At 38.9% G+C, this 19,048-nt stretch overlaps 1 protein-coding gene across 2 annotated transcripts in view; it reads left to right on the top strand.

The window, feature by feature from the left end:
• The first annotated feature begins 10,371 nt into the window (after positions 1–10,371).
• Positions 10,372–19,048, top strand: part of PLCH1 (phospholipase C eta 1) — a 198,692-nt gene continuing 190,015 nt past the window's right edge. For both annotated transcript variants that reach the window (XM_074190792.1, XM_074190791.1), the window contains exon 1: positions 10,372–10,744. In XM_074190792.1, the coding sequence (XP_074046893.1) occupies positions 10,666–10,744 (79 nt within the window). In that variant the 5' untranslated portion in view covers positions 10,372–10,665. The remainder of the gene's footprint in view (positions 10,745–19,048) is intronic.

The raw sequence follows: 19,048 nt of genomic DNA, 5'->3' as shown, positions 1-19,048 counted from the left end.
ACATACATACACATAAACATGCACTCCCCCTACAGAAACAAAACAGTGAAGAAACTTAGGGCAGCACCTCTATGACACATATGTATGATTAACTTCATATATATATATATATATATATATATATATATAAAATATATATATTGCTTATATGGAACTCATGGATCTGAAAATTTCTATGAAATAAAATATTCACAAAAAGAATCTGCTAAAAGGATTTTGCTTTCTTTTATAATATAAATAACAATTTCTGAAAACTGAAGTGACTCCTCTAAAAACACTTGTTTTTGTTTTTTCTCAACAAGACATATTAAAAGTGAGGTGTGCTTCTATCAAATGTGGCATGATTATCCAACATGATAGAGTATTCTAATTCCAGAGACTTTCCCCTTAAATGTTATTGATTCTGGCATGCCTCCCTCCTTCCCCTCCCTCATACATATTTTATTTTATCTGAATTTCATGAAATAAATATTCCTTATTTTATATATATGCACGTGTGCACACATGCATGCACACATGCATCCATGCACACATGTGGACATGCATACACATATAAGATGTGATAGATTGGGCGGAAATCTGAAAGCTGGAAGACCTGGTTTCTATGGTCCTCCATTCTTCTTGATCTTTTTACTCTTCTGGAAAATGAGAACATTAGGTTAGATGAATGCCAAGATTCCTTCTAGGTATGTGAAGCTGCATATTATAGTCATACTTTTGCTTATCATAAAGAATAAACTTCAAGATCTTCCCAGCTTACTTATTAGTGATTATTACAGCTAAGATAAAAATTGAGGAACCCATTAGTCTTTTCTTTGGAACGTGCTTGTAATAAATAGTAATATTCTTCTACTTAGCTGCATATTTTATCATTTTCTTTCTTGAATATTTCTTTTGATATCTGACTATATTTTACAGATCTCCTTTAGTTTTAGGCACATGTCTTCTTACAAAGCCTAGTGATCGAAGGGAGAGAAGGTTGGCAATGCTGCACATTTGTATGGTCATTTCTTGTTTTGGCTGTTTACATAATTCTAACACCCTGCCTTTCACACTTGTGTTGGTGTTAATAGCACACAAACAAACTTATGTTGCCTGGACAACTTGAGGAAATGGATTCTGGCCTCAAATGCTACAGAAAGACCAACAAATTAATCTGCAATGCTTCTGCTTGCAGTGGGGAAATAAATTTCCATTGAGAAAGAAACCAGCTAAACAAACATGCCTGGATCAATTTATCAAAAAACCTCTGAATGACCCCATCTCTGAAAAATTCTCCTCAGAGCTTCCTGTGAAAATCTCTTCAAAGAAGTCTATTTGTTTCCAGTGACCCCAAGAAGGTGATTCTTCATCATCTAATCTGTTGTTAAAAGGAATCACTAAACAACTTTTAACTTACCTGTTGATTAAGTAAGTAAGCTATTTAGAGAAGGAATGAAAATTAATTTTTTACTTTTGCCCAGACCTGTGATTTCACTGGGAGTTCCCAGGGAGGAAACTCCCTAGACACAAGTGCAGATCAGTAACTCTTGGGCAACTTCTAGTCTTAGACATGATGGGAGCAATGAGGAGTAAAATCAATGACTTGCTAGTATCTGGGGCTGGATCTGAACCTGGGTCTAATTCCTGACTTTCGGACTTCATTGTCTCATGTCACGGAATATTAGATAAAATTGTACGTGATTGGCTATTGGGTTTCCCTGTTTTATTTTATTTATTATTATTTATTCATTTTTAATTTAATATTATTTAGTTCATTTATTTATTAGTTGATTTAATTCCATATTCATTATTGATATTATTGATGCTTATAAAATGTCTTCTACATAGAAAGGACTTCACACACTATGCAGTATAACAATCGTTTGTGTTAGAAATAATATGTTGCTTGAAGTTTTATGAAGTTCTTTCCTCAGAATGGTTTTGAGAAAGAGGGAGAACAATTATTATTATTATTATTATTGCCATTTTAAAGATGAAGAAACTGAGATTGAGAGAGTTAATGATTGCCCATAGTCACAATTTGGAAGTATTTTAGTTGGAGCATGAATCAATGACTTTTGACTCCAAATCTATTGTTTTTTTCTACTGTGATGCATTGCTTGTATAAATATATTGTTTATATTTTATTACTCAATATACAAAGGCTCTCTATTTTAGGGTTGGGTTTTCCTATGTTTACCTTTATTTAGTCTCTTATGATTGTTTATTCATATTTGCCTGTTTATGTTAATCTTGACTCCCACTTCAGTTTCTTTGAAGCTCTAGTCTTTTCATCATGGATGCTTGGAAATTCTCTAATTTATTAAATATCCATTTTTTAAAACTGTGAAGTAGTATGCTCAGTTTTTCTGGGTAAATTATTTATTGTCTCTAAGCCTATCTTTTGTCTTTTGGAATATTTTATTCCAAACTCTTTTTTTTCCCTTCCTGGTGATGACTGCTAAATCATATATATAATCCTCACTGTGAGTCCTTGATACTTGAATTCTTCCTTTTTAGTTGTTTTAAATAATTCTTCTTGTCTCATGGAATCATTAGCTTCTATTTGATCCTTTCTAATTTTCAGAAAGTTTGTGGCTTGGCCAGGTTTTCGGTAATTCTTGTACCAGATTGTTTATTTCCTTTCTTTATTACTTTCATTTCTTTTCCCATTTTTCCTCTGGCACTCTCATTTCATTAAGAAAAAAAATTCAAAACTCCTTTAAAATTCTTGCTTCATCTCTTCTAGGACTACTAGTTGGATTTGTTATCAAGTTGCTTTTTTTTTCTGAGACTTTGCTTATAAATTTTTTGGAGTCATTCCCTTCCCCTGGGTTTGGTATCTTGGTTGTTTCTTTTCATCATAATGACTTTTTATAGTGGGATTCTTTTTTTATTTGTTTATCATTCTATCCACCTATTTCCTCCCTTTAGACTTGATATTAGGTTGGACTATGCCCATTAAGGTCTGAGCAGCTCCTGTACCTCTGTCTTTGGGTATGTTGGACCATCCTGTGGTCCAAACTGCACACCCGCTCTTGTGGTCTGAATGTGCTTCTCTCACAGCTCAGGGTCCACAACCACTCTGGAACCCCTCCTTTGTGGCGGATCCCCTCCTCAGACTGCTTTGAGTCTGTGCCCCAGAACTGGGCAGTGAACTGCAAAGTCTCCATCTGGCGCCTCTTCCCAGACTCAGGTATTCAACCCTGGAGGTTAAGGTGACCCAGCATGGTGCTCTGGTGCCCAGCTTCTCCAGGTGCTGAGGTGTTTCATAGTGGTACTCTCCTGGTCCACCCCAACCCCAGTGTGCACAGATCTCTCTTTCTGCTTGTTTCTTATACCAGCCTAAACTGGACCAGTCACCCACTCTGGGTTTTTCTTGGATTTTTCCAATCTGGATTTGATCTGGTGCATTTTCTGACACTGTTGGGAAGAATTTGGGTGCGGAACTCACAGCAATTCTTTCTCCCCCTCTGCCATTTTGACTCCACTTTACTGTAGTCATTTCTGATGAGTCAGTTCTGTTGGGTTGGGAAAGTGAACCTTCCTTCCATCTTTACAGAGCCAGGGGACTATAACAATAGAGTATTGAATGTATCTTCAGACACATGGCTGATATGTTACTGACCTAATTTTCTTTGATTTTTTTAAAAAAAACCCCAACACTTTATTAGAACAACTTTATTAGAAAGGATGGTTTGCTAATAAGTAGTTGATGGTGAAGGTGATGCAAATCTATATAGGAAAATGATATAAAAACCAAAATTTCAGTAAGAGTAAGATTTTTCTTTTAGATTTTTTTTTTTGCAAGGCAGTGGGGGTAGGTGGCTTGTCCAAGGCCACACAGCAAGAGTAAGAAGGTCTTCCCTTGGCTAGGGATATCAATCACCATGTTTCTATAATCTAATTTGGTTGATGCTGCTTTAACATAGGATGTCCTTCTAGGAATGAGATCATCTTCTTTGATTGTGGCAGCTATGTGATGCTGTGGATAGAGTGCTGGGCCTGGAGTCAGGAAGACTCATCTTCTGAGTGCAAACTAGCCTCAGACACATACTAGCGGTATGACCCTGGGCAAGTCACTTCACCCTTTTTGCCTCAGTTTCCTCATCTGTAAAATGGAGATACACTGGAAAAGGAAACATCAAACCACTCCAATATCTGCCCAGAAAACCCTATGGCCAGTACTGGTGTGTCCTACACAATTGAGCGATTGAGCAACAATGAGAACTGGCTGCCAGGATTTTCTATGACCTCCCTAGTATGATAGAAAGTTGAATTTGGAATCAGAATCCTAGTTTCAAATTTTATTTTTTGTCACTTTCCCTTTCTAGACCTCAATGTCCTCCTGAAAAATGACTAGGTGAGGGGTGGCTAGGTATCACAGTGGATAGAGCACCGGCCCTGGAGTCAGGTGTACCTCAGTTCAAATCCGGCCTCAGACACTTAATAATTACCTAGCTGTGTGGCCTTGGGCGAGCCACTTAACCCCATTTGCCTTACAGAAACCCTAAAAAAAATGACTGGGCAACTTCCAGGGCTCCAAAATGGAAAATATGAATTGGGGGGACAGATCATGGATCTTAAAAACTGTTTGGTGAGGGGTCAGCCAGGTGGCACAGTGGATAGAGCACTAGCCCTGGAGTCAGGAGTTCAAATCCGGCCTCAGACACTTAATAATTGGGCAAGTCACTTAACCCCGTTGCCTTGCAAAAAACACAAAAAACAAAAACCAAAACCTAAAAAAAACAACTGGTGAGACTGCCTTCAGAGTTTTTTGGTCTAGATGTGTAGCTATTCCATGGAATAGGAGAAGGATCATGGATGATTGTAGATATTATTATTATTATTTTTTTAGGTTTTTGCAAGGCAAATGGGGTTAAGTGGCTTGCCCAAGGCCACCCAGCTAGGTCATTATTAGGTGTCTGAGGTTGGATTTGAACCCAGGTCCTCCTGACTCCAGGGCTGGTGCTTTATCCACTGCACCACCTAGCCGCCCTGATTGTAGATATTATTAAAGGTCTTTTGATCTCTTCAGGGTATTTGCTATCAAACCTCCCTGAACACATCTTTCTTCCTGGCCCACCCTAAAGCAAACTTCCATGGGCCCCTCTAAGCAACATCCACTTTGGCATAGGCCACTTTTGCCTCCTTTCATACTGGCATGTTTAACCTAAGGGCACCATGTCCTTAAAGAATCATGACATTTCAGAGAAAGAGGGCGATCAGTAAGTTGTCAGCCATGGAACAGGGGGAGGGTCTGCCTCTGGAGTCTGGGGACCTGGATTCAAATTCCTCCTCTGATACTTCCTATCTATGTGACTTGAGGTAAGTCTTTAACTTTCCCAGGCTTCCCATTGGCTGAATATGAGGGAGGTTAGACTCCCTCTTCCAGCTCTCAAACTTTTTATTCCTTTCTCATACTAGATTGGCTTCTCTTATCTATTGCCAGATGAATAAGAACTCCTGTTAAATTAATAATAGAAATTTATTTTTAGTGCTTCTGAGATTTGAGGTTTGCAATGAATGTTTCTTAAAACTACACTTAAAATAGGTGATAAAAATAGCATTATCCCCATTTTCTGGATGAGGAAAATGAGGCCCTTTAGAGGCTTATCCCAGATCACGTAGCTAATATGTGCCCGAAGCAGGATTAAAATTCTAGTGTGATTACAAGTCTAGCTCATTAATCCTATGCTGCCTCTATTTAGGAGGGTGAGGGCCTGGTGCATGGCACCTTATGAAGCTTAAGGGAGGTTCTTTGTAATATTCAGCTTGTGGGATTGATGGAAGAGGAAATTTGTGTGTGTGTGTGTGTGTCTCTGCATATGTGAGAAATTTGCTAGAAATGTCAGATTAGAGTGGAAGCCAATGGCACCCTGACTTCTACCAGCAGGATAGGGGGAGTAGCCAGTTAGTGGGTGTATCTATCAGGGCTCAGATTGACTTGCACAGATTGCTATGGAATGGCTGGGACTGTTTCAGGTCTGACAGACTGAAGGGTCTCTCTCCACTTGTTTCTCTTTGTGGCCGGCTGGTGGTGATTAATGGGTGTCTTTGTTTGGCGTTCATAGGCAGCCCACAAAGTGGACATTTGAGTATGTAAGTGATGATAAGGCTACAGTCAGGTTTAGCCAAGAGCTGCTTGTCTGAATTGTGACGGCTAAGTCAACCATCCCCTGACTCCCTGACTTGGAGAAAGGGCATCGGAATCTCCACCACTAGGCTTCCTAAAACAGGGGAAATGATGAACCAGAGGCTGCTGATTTATTAAGAGATCTGATGAGTGGTTGTAGCTTTCCCAGTGGTCACATTCTGCTCAGCCTAATGGAAGGGCTGGGATTTTAGTCAAAAGCCTTAAGAGTTGCTTAAACAGCCGGGGCTATTACCAGTTGTCCTGAATCATATCTGACCATTGGACCCAGGTGGCCTGGAGGAGAAAGTGAGGCTGGTGATGAAGCACAGCCCCCTCAACCCCCCACTCAAATCCAATTCACGTGCATCACCTCCCCAATGGCGTGGTCTTCTTTGAGAATGAAGGACAAATATCATCACGTACCTGTGTAAAAGCATCCTAGAAAACTTTATAAGTATTAGGTAAAGTAACATTTTTTTTTATATTTAAATAAAAAAATCTTATTTACTATTCTGAGCTCTAGATGTGGTCTATCTCTCAGTGGTATTTTTGAGAAAAATTCTTTGCAAGTTAGTTTTTTCCTACTCCCAGTAAATAGACTATGATATCCAGCTTTGTAAAGTACCAATTTTATAGCTATCTGTGGTGGGGTTATTAATGAATAACTCAGAATTCCACCAGCTTTGGAATGAGTCAAAGTGGCTCGGCTTTGGTCACCCACTTTCAAAGTTCTTCATTTAGTTGGCATCGTTCCTTGCCGTTCTGCGTGATGATAGATTAACTCCCAGGGGATGCCTTTTCACAATGGGTTTGGAGCCCATTTCAACTGCTGCTTGCATCTAGTTACGTTGACAATTTCTGCCTGGACGGTTCATTTTGCCTCTAGAGGAGCTGGGACCGATCCAAGCAAAATTGGCTCCGGGCTCTGCTGGCTCAGAAAAGAAATTCAATATGCAATGAAAAGGAAGATGGCAGGGTTTTGGTTTTTAGTTATTTTCCTTTTTTTTTTTTTTAGCTCCTCCTACTCACCCATGAGGAAATGAGGAAATACTCCCCTCACTTTCCATTCTGGTCTCTATGTACACCTATAAATAAGAAACCCTTGACTTGGAAAGGCCTTCTGAGGCCCTCTAGTCAAACCTGTTTTTTGTGTTTTTTTTTTTAACCGACTTAACCTAGAAATGGTCATCCAGGAGCTGTTTTAGAGATCTTCTAACATTAAAAATGCCTTAAGCTAAATGAGTAAAACCAACTGTTGACCCATGTTTAAAAAGAGAAAACTTAGAGAATGATTTTTAAAAACTATGTAATGAGATTTTCAGAGACTTGGGGGGAAAGACTACTTTAAAAAAATAGAATTTAGAACTTAAACTTTTAAAAAACACTAAATGTTAAAAATTGTTTTAACATGTAATTGGAAAAAAAAGTTAAATATTATGTATTTGAGAAAGGGAAAAAAATTTGCTAGTGAGCCTTTTCCAGAGAAGCAATCTAATGAAATGGAAAGAGCTGTTTTTGGAAGCCTCAAATTCAGTTCTTGCTTCTGACATATTGGCTGTGGGACCCTGAGCAAGTCACTTCATCTTTCAGTGCCCCAGGCACCTTTCTAAGAGTATAAATAGCATTGATAGTGATGATATCTTTACCAGAATCTCTCTGGACAATGAAATCAAAAAGTCTGTGTTACCCCTTCTTCTCCCCCAATAGATTTACAGAATGAATAGATAAAGACTTGATGAACCCCTTTAAGATTTTCTTATGGGGGAGGCTAGGTGGCGCAGTGGATAAAGCACCCACCCTGGAGTCAGGAGTACCTGGGTTCAAATCTAGTCTCAGACACTTAACAATTACCTAGCTGTGTGGCCTTGGGCAAGCCACTTAACCCCATTGCCTAGCAAAAACCTTAAAAAAAAAAAAAGAATGATCCAACATATCATTGTTTCAGATAAAACAAAAAAAAAAAGATTTGCTTATGTATCTGAATGAAAGCATTTTGGAAAGTTTTGTGTTTGTATGTAGTAGGTAAAGGGACCCTTGTTTTCTTTTGACTCTTTCTTATCCTTAGTTTAAAAAAAATCAACTGCTTCGCTTATTTACTTTTCTAAGCTCTAGATATGATCCTTCTCTGTGTATTTATTAGAAAAATTCTTTACAAGATAGTTTCTTCTAAATCCCAATAAGAATTAACTTGCCTCTTCATATGCTGTTCAAGTTTGTAAAGTACCAATTTTATAACTTTCTGTGGTGGGATATGCAAATCTTGCTGGTACTTAATTCTTATTAATGAATAACACAGGTTTCTATTGGTTCCATGAGTTCCCCAATGACATAGTAAGATTCATCCATTCCTTCTCATCCTCCTCATCTCATCAACCATTCTGCACCACAAGGGGTCCACCTAACAGGCAGGAGACCTACATTTATCTCAGTTTCTTCACCTGTAAACGGTCTATCATCAAGCATTTATTAAATACTCTCTATTGCCAGCAAGTGTGCTAAGTTTTTTGGGGGGTACAGATTTAAGCAAAAAGACAGTCTTGTTCACAAGAATTACATTCTACTAGGAGAAGAAAACATACAGAAAAGAGCTGAAAAGTGTGTATGTGGGGAGAGGGAGATCCTTAAGTGAAGACATGGTGACAAAGTCCAGAGAATTATCTCTGACCTGGGCACTTCTGATTGGAAATCACCAATAAAGGAAGGAGACTCAAGGTGTGGAGGGACCTTCCAGTGGGAGAAGGTAGTTGAGATGTAGAAACAGTCTGAAGAGTCCCATAGCGTGGGAGAAGAACTTGGTGGCATTGGATCAGTTGGCCTCTAAGGTCCCTTCTGGTTCTATGTATACACCATGCCTCTCCTGTCTGTTTGACATTGAATGGATACCAGTAGAATCTATACGTTGGCTTTTGCTTTTGTAGGTGTGGCTATCCCTTTTTCCTACTCATATTCTTTCCTAAAGGAACCCTTTACCCTTGTTTTGCATAATTCCTTTGTGTTTGTGTTTGAGCTTATTCTTTCCATTATGTATTTCTCCATTGACCTTTGGGTAATCCTCAACTTTAATTTTACAGAGATGATTTTTTTTAGATTCAAATCTTATAAATTTAATTAGCAAATTGAATTTCTTAATAAATTCTTATTAACTTCCTAGTCAAACTATCTTCAATTACTTGTCCACTATAGAAACCCTCAAAACAGTGTATGTTGGTTTATACATACATACAATCTCTCTCTTTCTTCCTGCTTCTCTGTCTCTGTCTCTCTTTATGGTTCTCCTTCATCCAAGACTTTGAGGGACCCCACAGTCTACAGATAAGAAAATGTTTCTGCTCTCTTGGGCCGGCTATTCAAGTAGATTCTAATAAATGTAGCTTTTTCCCCCCAACAGTGAATTTCCCTAAAAAAGGTCAGTACTTTGGCCAACCTCAAATGTGATGAGCCTCAGTATAGTCTCATTAATCACTTCCATCCAACAATCACCTGGATTATCTTGTTTCTAACCTATATCCTGATGCTAAATCTGCTATCCTGAGCATCAGGAATTTTTCAGGTCAGGAAGGTACATTTTTAATAAGCTAGTGTTTCAGAATATTTAATTAATGGCAACCTATTGGCAGCCTCATTGTGAGAAAGTCTTTGAGTATAGGTAGGTGATGACAGACTGGCTGTTGTTGAAGGATCAGTCAGCCTATGAATGGAGAGACTTTTCCCCTGGTTGCTGTGTGGAGGCCGATTTTGTTTTTTGGCCAGAGAAATCCCCAAAGACTATCTAATAAGGTATAGACAAACCATAGACTGTGAAAGGAGAGGGAAGACCCCAGTGATAACATCACTGATCATTAAAGTATGTGTTATTAAGTTGGGTCCAGGAAAAAAGTCCAAGGTTTGGAGAGAGATGGTTTAAAAAATAAGGTTCTAAGGCTTGCAGGCAGAAGATCCAGGTTTGAATCTTTTCTCAAATTGCTTCTGGCTGTGTGAACCCAGAAAAATCCCTTGTCCTTTATGAAGTTTATCTGTAATAATAATAATAATAACAATGATTTAAGATGATAACTAACTATAGTAATAAAAATAATGCCCACCTTATGAGATTGTTGTGGAGACAGAGACAATTTTACAAAACATTTTGTAAATAGCAAAATGCTACTTAAAGATCATATATTATTTATAAGGATGATAGAGTGTTGGATCTGAAGACTTGAAGTCTCATCTTCCTGAGTTCAAATGTGACCTCAGATGCTTACTTGCTGTGGGACCATGTGCAAGTCACTCAGTTCAGTTTGCCTGAGTTTTCTCATCTGTAAAATGAACTGGAGAAGGAAATGACAAGAAAACCTGAAATGGAACAATAAACCCAAAGAGTAGAACAGGACTGAAATTATTAAACAACAAAAAAATAAGCTATATATGGTGATTCAGGGAAAGCCATGGAGTAGCAAAAAAAAATGCAACTCCCTCATTCTTTTGAAAAAAACCTTTGTCTTCTTCTTTTTTCCCCCCTCCTCAGATCACTTGGGATTTGATGCTGGACAGAAAGTCCCAGAATAATGAGTTACTGGGGCCTTGAGAAGAGGAACTGTGTACAATATCGGCGGCATTTCCTAGTGGACAATAGCGTGTTTCATGGTGAGTGACCTATACTTTATTTGTGGTTCTTATTTTTAAAAAATCTCATTGATTGAGATTGAGATCTGGAAGTAATATTTAATAAGAGGTTCTATTTAATAAGAAAATAGCAATAATAGATACCATTTGCATATGACATGTTAAGCCCTGCCAGGTACTTCCCATGTTATCTCATTTCACAACAATCCTAGGAGGGTAGTACTATTATTATTCATATTTTACAGATGAAGAAATTGGGATTCAAGAGCTTAGATAATTTGCTCAGGGTCATACAGAGTGTCTAAGGGAGGATTTGAACTCAAGCCCTTCTGATCCCAAGTCCAGTACTCTTTGCCTGCCTTGAAGTTGTCCAGTGGTACTGTATGTCTGAGCAGGAATCCCCTTGAAAAGATATATGCGTATATAAAGCAAATGGTTGTCCTGTCTCTGTCTGGAGAACCGCAGTAAGGGGGAATATCATGCATTCATCCAAATTCATCAAATTCATCCAATTTTTTTTGAATAGTTCTTGAGAAATTTCCTTTTTTATCGCTCCCAAATCTTCCTTTCTATGATCTCCGTCCCTTGATTTAGCTTGGCTAAGCAGACAAAAAAGAAACCTCAGCCTCCCTCTGTATGACAATTGTCAAATTCATATCCATTTTAATCCTTCTCTGGGTCAAATGTTCTTTGTCCTTCAATTCATGACCCCTTGAGTATCTATTCACTCTGGGTACAAACTGAAATCTGTGCCTAGGATTTAACTAGGAAGTTTTCATAACTTTCTGGAGAACCAACAATCTGTTTTACTTCTTAGGAGAGCGATATGTTCTTGGTTTTATTTCTAATCTTTACAACTTTGAGACTAGTCTACAAGCAGGTTGCTTATAGAGAGAGAACAAGAAAGCTGGTTTGTAGAGTTCCATTTGATCCCTCTTCCTCATCTACCCAAGTCACTGGAGTTATAAATCAGACAGGAGTCAATGTTGGTTGGTAAGATGGCAGACCATGTTCACCTTCCTTACCTGATAGGAGTCCAAGCTGTGCTACATATACATACATACATACATATATATATATATATATATATGTATATATATATATATATATACATTTATTTATTTATTTTGTGTGTGTGCGTGTGTGCGTGTGTGTGCGTGTCAAAGGGTTTAAGTGACTTGCCCAAAGTCACACAGCTAAGTAAGTATTGAGTCTGAGACCGGATTTGAACTCAGGTCCTCCTGACTCCAGGGCCAGTGCTCTATATCTGCTGTGCCACCTAGCTGCCCCTACATATAGCAATATTGCAAATCACTGGACCTAGCTCTTAATTCATGAGTCCTATGTCTTTTACAATCAAGGACTTTTTTTTGATGTCTTTATCTATTATGTCCTTTGGAGGAAGAAGCCTTGGGCATGTGTGAAGAATTGGATTAAAGAAGAGGGATGACTTGAGTGATGATAAGTGATGTTTCCAGAGAGTCTGGAAAATGCTTCTGGGTTTTTCTGCCTTGGTCTTCTCTCTTCTTTTTACCAACAGGCATTGTTGAAGTTTCAGAACTATAGGCAGGAGCTTCTTCCTATTTCTAACTAGTACCTGAGCATCAGCAAATGAGGGCAGTATCCCATCCCTTCTCATCCTTCATCATAATGATCATCTCATCTCCTTCCTTATTTCTTCCACCCCCTCATTCAGGCCATTATATAACCCATTAAAGATGGTAAATGTGATGGATCCAACCAGGGGTGCTCACCCTTCTTTTGTTCCCCCCTTCACCTGAGCTGCTTCAATGCTCACAGGGTAGCATAACAACTTCACTCCTTTTCATGAGATGGAAGAATGTCAGGCTTTCCTATCTGACTTGTCCTTGTCTCCTATGATCCTTGAGGACTCACCACCTGCCCTACCTCTATGACCTCTAGCCCCCCAGCCACCAGCCCCACTTGACTGCCTTGGACCTTTTGATCTGAGTTGTAGCTGAACTTTCTTTTATGCATTACCTCCGCTGATTAGAGCATGAGCACCTTGAGATGTGGGATGGTCTTTGGATTCCAGAGCTTTAACATAGAGCGAACACTTAACAAATACTTTTCTTTCATTCATTTGCTCTTTCGTTCATTCATTCATTCTCATCTCATTCATGCAGCTCTCATTGCTCACATGTTCCCACCATTAGAACACACTCCTTTCTCAAATCTCCCTTTTAGAAGCCTGCCCTTACTTTCTTTAAGACATGTGACAAATGACATGTTTTGATAATTGTATTTTTGTAGAATCAGTTTACTATGAATTTTGTGCATAATTCTGAGAGAGGTTGTTCTCCAACACTATGTGTCCTCCAACACATAGTTTCTAGAGAAGCAATTGGCCCTTCTGTGGGTTCCTGTTGTTACCATGAAAACCACCAGTCCAGGACCATGACAAAGGCAAAGGCTCCAGCAGGGCCCTGGGCCTGCTTGGGCTCTTCCAGTGATCCCATCTCTCAGTGATTTGGGGATCACTTTCTCTATATTGTAACTCAGTGGTTAGAGGACCTTGGTGTAGAGCTGACCCATAGGAGTCCGATCTTTTCAAATAATAAGCCCTAAGGAAACCTCTTTAAACTAAGGCATTAGACTAAGCATATGAGGAAGACAACAAGCAGTTTCAAAGAGTTTCCATTTGACTGGGGGAGACAATATGCCCACATTTAAGCAATGGAATTTGTAAACATGAAATCAATCCAAAGTCTTTTTTTTGGGGGGGGAAACCCAGACAGCTGAAGGAGGGGAGCAAGAAAGGCCTCATGTAGGAGGGGAGGTTTGAATAAAGCCCTGAAAAATTTGGGGAACTCTAAGGCAGAGAAAGAGGGAGTGCATTCCAGATACAGGGCGCCACCTTGGACACCAGCAGGAGGGCAAGAGATTGAACATCCCATGGGAAGAATAGTGGGAAGGCCAGTGTGGCTGCTCTGTCACATACTTGAAACAGAGGAATGTGCTATCAGTTTGGAAAGAGAGGCTCTTGGGAAAACTTGGTTTGAGTTTTACTAAAGGGATTATGGCATCAGGTGGATTCTAGGCCCAAGTAACCCTGGAAGGAAATTCATAGGTTTCTAGCTTATTTCCATTGTCTTTTTTGGACATGGCAATGAAGTTAAATAAGTATCTAGGAGGTGTTTTGGAGTGGAAAGGAGTCCACCAAAAATTATCCCCAAATTGACTATTTGCTGCGTGTTGGTTTACCTTTTCATGAAAAACGTCATGCACACAAGAGGGCAGCATAGCATTTAAAACTGAGTGAACAATTTAGATTTTAAACTGGTAGCATTCATCTTGGAAAGGGATATGGAAATATTAAATCCTCCTAAGATTAAGGGAACTGAAGTCAATTAGATTTGGATTCAATTGTATTTAAAAATAATAATAGGTTTAGAAATTTTTAGTGGTTTAAGATGCCACGCTTATCAGAACCTTTTGGAAATCCGTAATGCCTTGGTTTGGGGGGAGGGCCAGGGAGAATCTGGATTCTTTCTTCTGAAATTTATGTACATTCTCCTGAAAGAAAGCATCTATTAAGATGGGGTTTCTATGTAATTCAAATACCAAATACTTGGTATTTCCTTTGCGGGGGGGGGGGGGGGGGGGGGGGGAGTGATTATTATTGCCTTTCATTTAAAAAAACCAGCCACTTTTCTTTTTTTTCCTTAAACATTTTTTTCCCAAAAGCTTTTGTATGAACCTTTTCTACATCCTCTGTATTTTGCATCAGCTGTGGTAGCCTTCAGCATAGGTTTATTTTTTTTAAATAAATCAGATTAAAAGTTAATCAACATCTCTAGAAGAGAATCCTTGTAGAATTAGAATAAGGATTAGACCTGTGATTTCAATAACTCTAACTATGCAGACAGTCCCTTCCCTGAAACTTATAATCTTATAAAAGTAGACTTTTTGGCTTTAAGATCAGTTTTGTCTGCTAAGACACACTGACTTCACCACAGACATTTCTCCTTAAATTCATCAAGTACCCTTCCTTGTAACAAGAAATACATTTAAGTAAAACCAAACTGTTGGGCAGCTAGGTGGCTCATTGGATAGTGCACTGGACCTGGAGTCAGAAAGACTTGAATTCAAATCAGCCCCTGGGGGCTTGCTAGTTGTGGTATGTAAAAAGTTCAGGAGATATAGTTTCTGGGTCATTAATCACTTTATTAATTATTGCTTAAGGGTTATGAATAAAAGGGGTCAATGGAACTCTTGAATTCCAAAGATGCCTCATGCAACCCATTCAACACTTATGGGTTCTTGGAAAAATAGGTAAATAGGTGTTCCAGAGGAAGGAAATCAGCTCTGATTGGTTAAGTGAACCTAGTCTAATGAGGGGCAGGGAGAATGAGACTTTGATTACTCTTCCTCCCAGATCACCCCCCCACCAGCCTTGGGCAGTCTAGACAAAGGATTTGTCTTCTACCTGGGATCGGGCAACCTTATCCATCAACAGTGTCATTCAGAAACTGAATAACCTACACATTTCAATCAGTAATTGTTTATTAATAAAAGAGAAACAGTCATTTCTCTCATCACTAACTCTATCATCTTGGGTAAATCACTTGACCATTGTTGTTTTTGCTGTTGTTTTGCCAGTTAATCAGGTACAACTGTTCGTGACCCCCATTTGGAGTTTTCTTGCCAAAGATATGGACTGGAGTGATTTGCCATTTCCTTTTCTAGGTCATTTTACAAATGAGGAAACGGAGACAAACAAGGTTTGGTAACATGTCCAGGGGTCACGCAGCTAGCAAGTTTCTGAGGCTGCCTTTGAACTCATGTCTCCATGACTGGCATTCTATGGACTGTGCCACCTTAGTCTGCCTCAGTTTATACATACATTAAAAATAGAGATAATTCTACTACTTGCCTCCTTGAGATGCCATGAGGGTCAAATGATGTGATATGTGTGAAGTGTTTATTACAGGACTAGGCATAGATAAGTTACTTAATGTTGTCTATCGTTGTCATCATCATCATCATCATCATTTTTTGCCCTCTTGTCTGGTCCTGTCTCTGAGAGTAGGGAGGTGTATTTCTTTATTTCTCCAGTTCGTTTGACTACCTTTTAGTATTGCTGCCTTGCATTCTTGGTTCCTTGTTCTTCAACAGGCCCTCATTTTACTTCTAATTTTTTTGCCATCATCTTAAAATTTTGTTATTTATGGGAATTTGATTTCTTACACTGCTTTCTTGAGGGTATAGACTTGGTAGAAGGATCAATGAGACAAAAGCTGGTAGCAGTTTAGTGATTTTTTTCACATGATGAATGAGATGTTCTTGATTATGATGACCACTGGTTCTAATACCTTTTCAGCCAGGAAGATTGTAGGGTGGTGAGAGATGAAAGGTGATGTCAGAAATGTGAGCTCTCCCCTCAGAGTTGATTGAGGAAGGACATGTGGATTTTATAGAGGGTGAATGCCCCTCTGCCCATTAATTTAGATTTCCTTGGCTTACATTGATTAAAGAAGGACTAAATGAAGCCAAGTACTCCAGTCGTATCTAAGAATATGTTAAGTCGCATTGTCAAATCTGCTAATCTGACCAAGACTTGTATCATATTTGAAATAATTCAGAATATCTAGTGAAAATAGTCTGAGGAGAGCTACGGGATTTACTTTAAAGGTTTGTGCCTATATAGATGCTATATAAATTCTTACTGTTGTTGTTTTTGTTACATTCTCCTGGGGAAGGATATTTTTTTTCTCATATTTAGGAAAAAGAGAAAATACTTTTCTTCCCAAATGTTGTAGACCCAGGGAATTTCTTACAGATGCCAATGACCAGGTCACACCTTTTAACAATGCCCTTTGATTCTATAATGCACAGATAAAGAATAAACTTTTAAAGCCCAGATGTTAATTACTGGCTCTACCTCATAGACCGGGAACATAATATGGCAAAATGTCAGTATAGACCTGATCCACCTAACAATGTAAACATTCATGCCAGGGAAAATTGAGCATTAGAAATGATAGCACCCCAACCTATATTGAGTCCTGGGACTTTTTTCCTAAGCTTGTACGATTTGGGTGTCCTCCTACCATCTCCACCTTGGACACTATTTGGGTAGCATCATTCCCTTGGTGTGGCTGGGAAAGCTTTAATATTTACTGATGGTTAGTTTTACTGTAGTGTTTAATTTGCATTTGGTCATTGTTTAATTCTTTAAACAGTTTGGTCTAAGATTTGTGATTAAAAAAACCCAAATTGGCTCATGTTGGGCCACATCACCAACTACCATTCACAGTGATGGGGCAGGCTTCCAAAAGGCAGCTGACTTCAATAATGAGTGGGTTTCTAGTATTGTAATTTATGAGCCCTCACTAATGGTAAGCCCCCCAAAAGATGATAGTGCAAAAACAGTAGTTATCAAAACATTTCCCCCACCAAAGTATGGAGCATATTCTTACATAAATATATAAAGGCAAAAAAATACAAACATGGAGAGACCCATAAATAGAGAACTCACTTGGCAAATGGATAACTCATAAGCTTTAGTTTCTGAAGGTCCTTTGCTCCCTTCATAATGCTCATGAAATTTCCCTTAAGTACACTTTCTAGTTGTGTACAAAGCTCATTCTCTTGATAGAGTCCATAGCTGACCTTCCCACCCTTCTCAAGAGGTCACCCTCCTTGAAGCTGACTTTCCTCAGGTGACTTTCACTCCTGGTTAATTGTCTTATTTATTACTAGTTCATATTCTCTGATCTCAGTCCTATACATCAGCTACTAATTGTGCAGGCTTTTTGATGGAATGGTTAATGGAGGGGAGGGAAAAAGAAGGAGAACAAGGATTTCTCCTTAGGCCTTGGCTCCAGATGTCCACCTATCCTCTGAACTGGAATGCTCTGGTGATTGGAATGGTTCACTACTTGGCCACCCACTGGTGGAATGGCTGCAGTTTGTCTACATGGATCCAGAAATTTCTCTGATTCATTCATAGATGAGCACTATGGGAATTAACTGTTTTCCTCCAAGAGTGAAAGCACGGTATTATCCTCTCAAATTGATTAAGAATTTATCTGGTTTCCACTTTGTATTGATTAATTTGAGCTCCTGGACCTTCTGTGATTATACTAATTGGGATGATGGTGGAGGAAGCCCACCCTAACATACACAAAAAGTTCAATCTCGGTGATCATTCACAAGTGACTAAGATGAACAGATTGGAGAGACTGCTGGAGAGCAGAAGTTATCATTGAAGAGGTAAAGAAAAGAGGTATTGGGGGTTTGGCAAAAGAGACTTGGATTTGGGGGTTCGTGTCTTAGCTCTGCTATTTATTGGCTGTATGACGTAAGGCAAAATCACTGGCAAATTCATCTCTCTGAGCAGTGGGGTCCTCATTTGTTAAATATGGAAGTTGGACTCCGATGATCTTCTATGGTCTCTTCCCATTCTGATCCAAAATCATGATTTTATATAGGGAAGACTTGCTGGAGATGGACTATAATTGTTCTATATTCCCCTGGCCTGAATGTTTACAATGGCAGATGGGTCAGGTGTGGACTAACATATTCCCACTCTGCTCCTATTATATTTTTCTGTCTACCAGGTGCAGCCAGTAATCAATATCTCGACTCTAAAAGTCTATTCTTTGCTCTGCATTATAGAATTAAAGGGAATTAGTTGTTGAAATGTATGACCTGGTCATTGGCATCTGTAAGAAACTCCCCAGGTCTGCAATACTTTGAGGGACAAGTATTTTCTCCTTTTCTTAAATATGAAGATAGGAATACCCAACAACAATAGTAATAGCCAGAAGTTCTGTGATACTTTAAGGTTTGAAAAGCACTTTGCACTGGATTTATTTAAGCCTTAGGATGACTGAAGGAAGAGGTGAGTCATCCTAAGGCTTAAATTATTTATTGGTGAGGCTGAGAAGGATTAAGCCACTTACCCTGAATTCCCCGGTAAGTGACTGAATCAATATTACCTTGGATCAATACCCTAGCTTCTGGATCACTTAGTGGCTCCATGGAAGCTCCTTGAGGGCAGGGATTCTTTTTCATTTTGAATCTCCATTGCCCAATAGAGTGACTTGTCCAAGGACTTGCCTATACAGGTGTATCAGATTGGATTCCTTTTGCCCAGGTTTGGTCCCATTGAATCTAGAGCTAGAAAATATGCTCAATTTGCTATTCATTTATTAATTAAATTTTTAGTTATTCTTTTTTTTTGCAGATTGACCTTTAAGAATGAATACATATTCTACTTTTTAGTGGGCTTATTTTCCTTTGAAATTCTTTACGAGTAGGAGAAAACGCGGGGTTTCGGTCAAACTGAATGGCTGA

This window comes from Macrotis lagotis, chromosome 6 (genome assembly GCF_037893015.1).
Source record: "Macrotis lagotis isolate mMagLag1 chromosome 6, bilby.v1.9.chrom.fasta, whole genome shotgun sequence".
Taxonomy (NCBI): domain Eukaryota; kingdom Metazoa; phylum Chordata; class Mammalia; order Peramelemorphia; family Peramelidae; genus Macrotis; species Macrotis lagotis.
The sequence above is the reverse complement of the archived record's forward strand: the minus strand, read 5'-3'. Positions and strand labels throughout refer to the sequence as shown.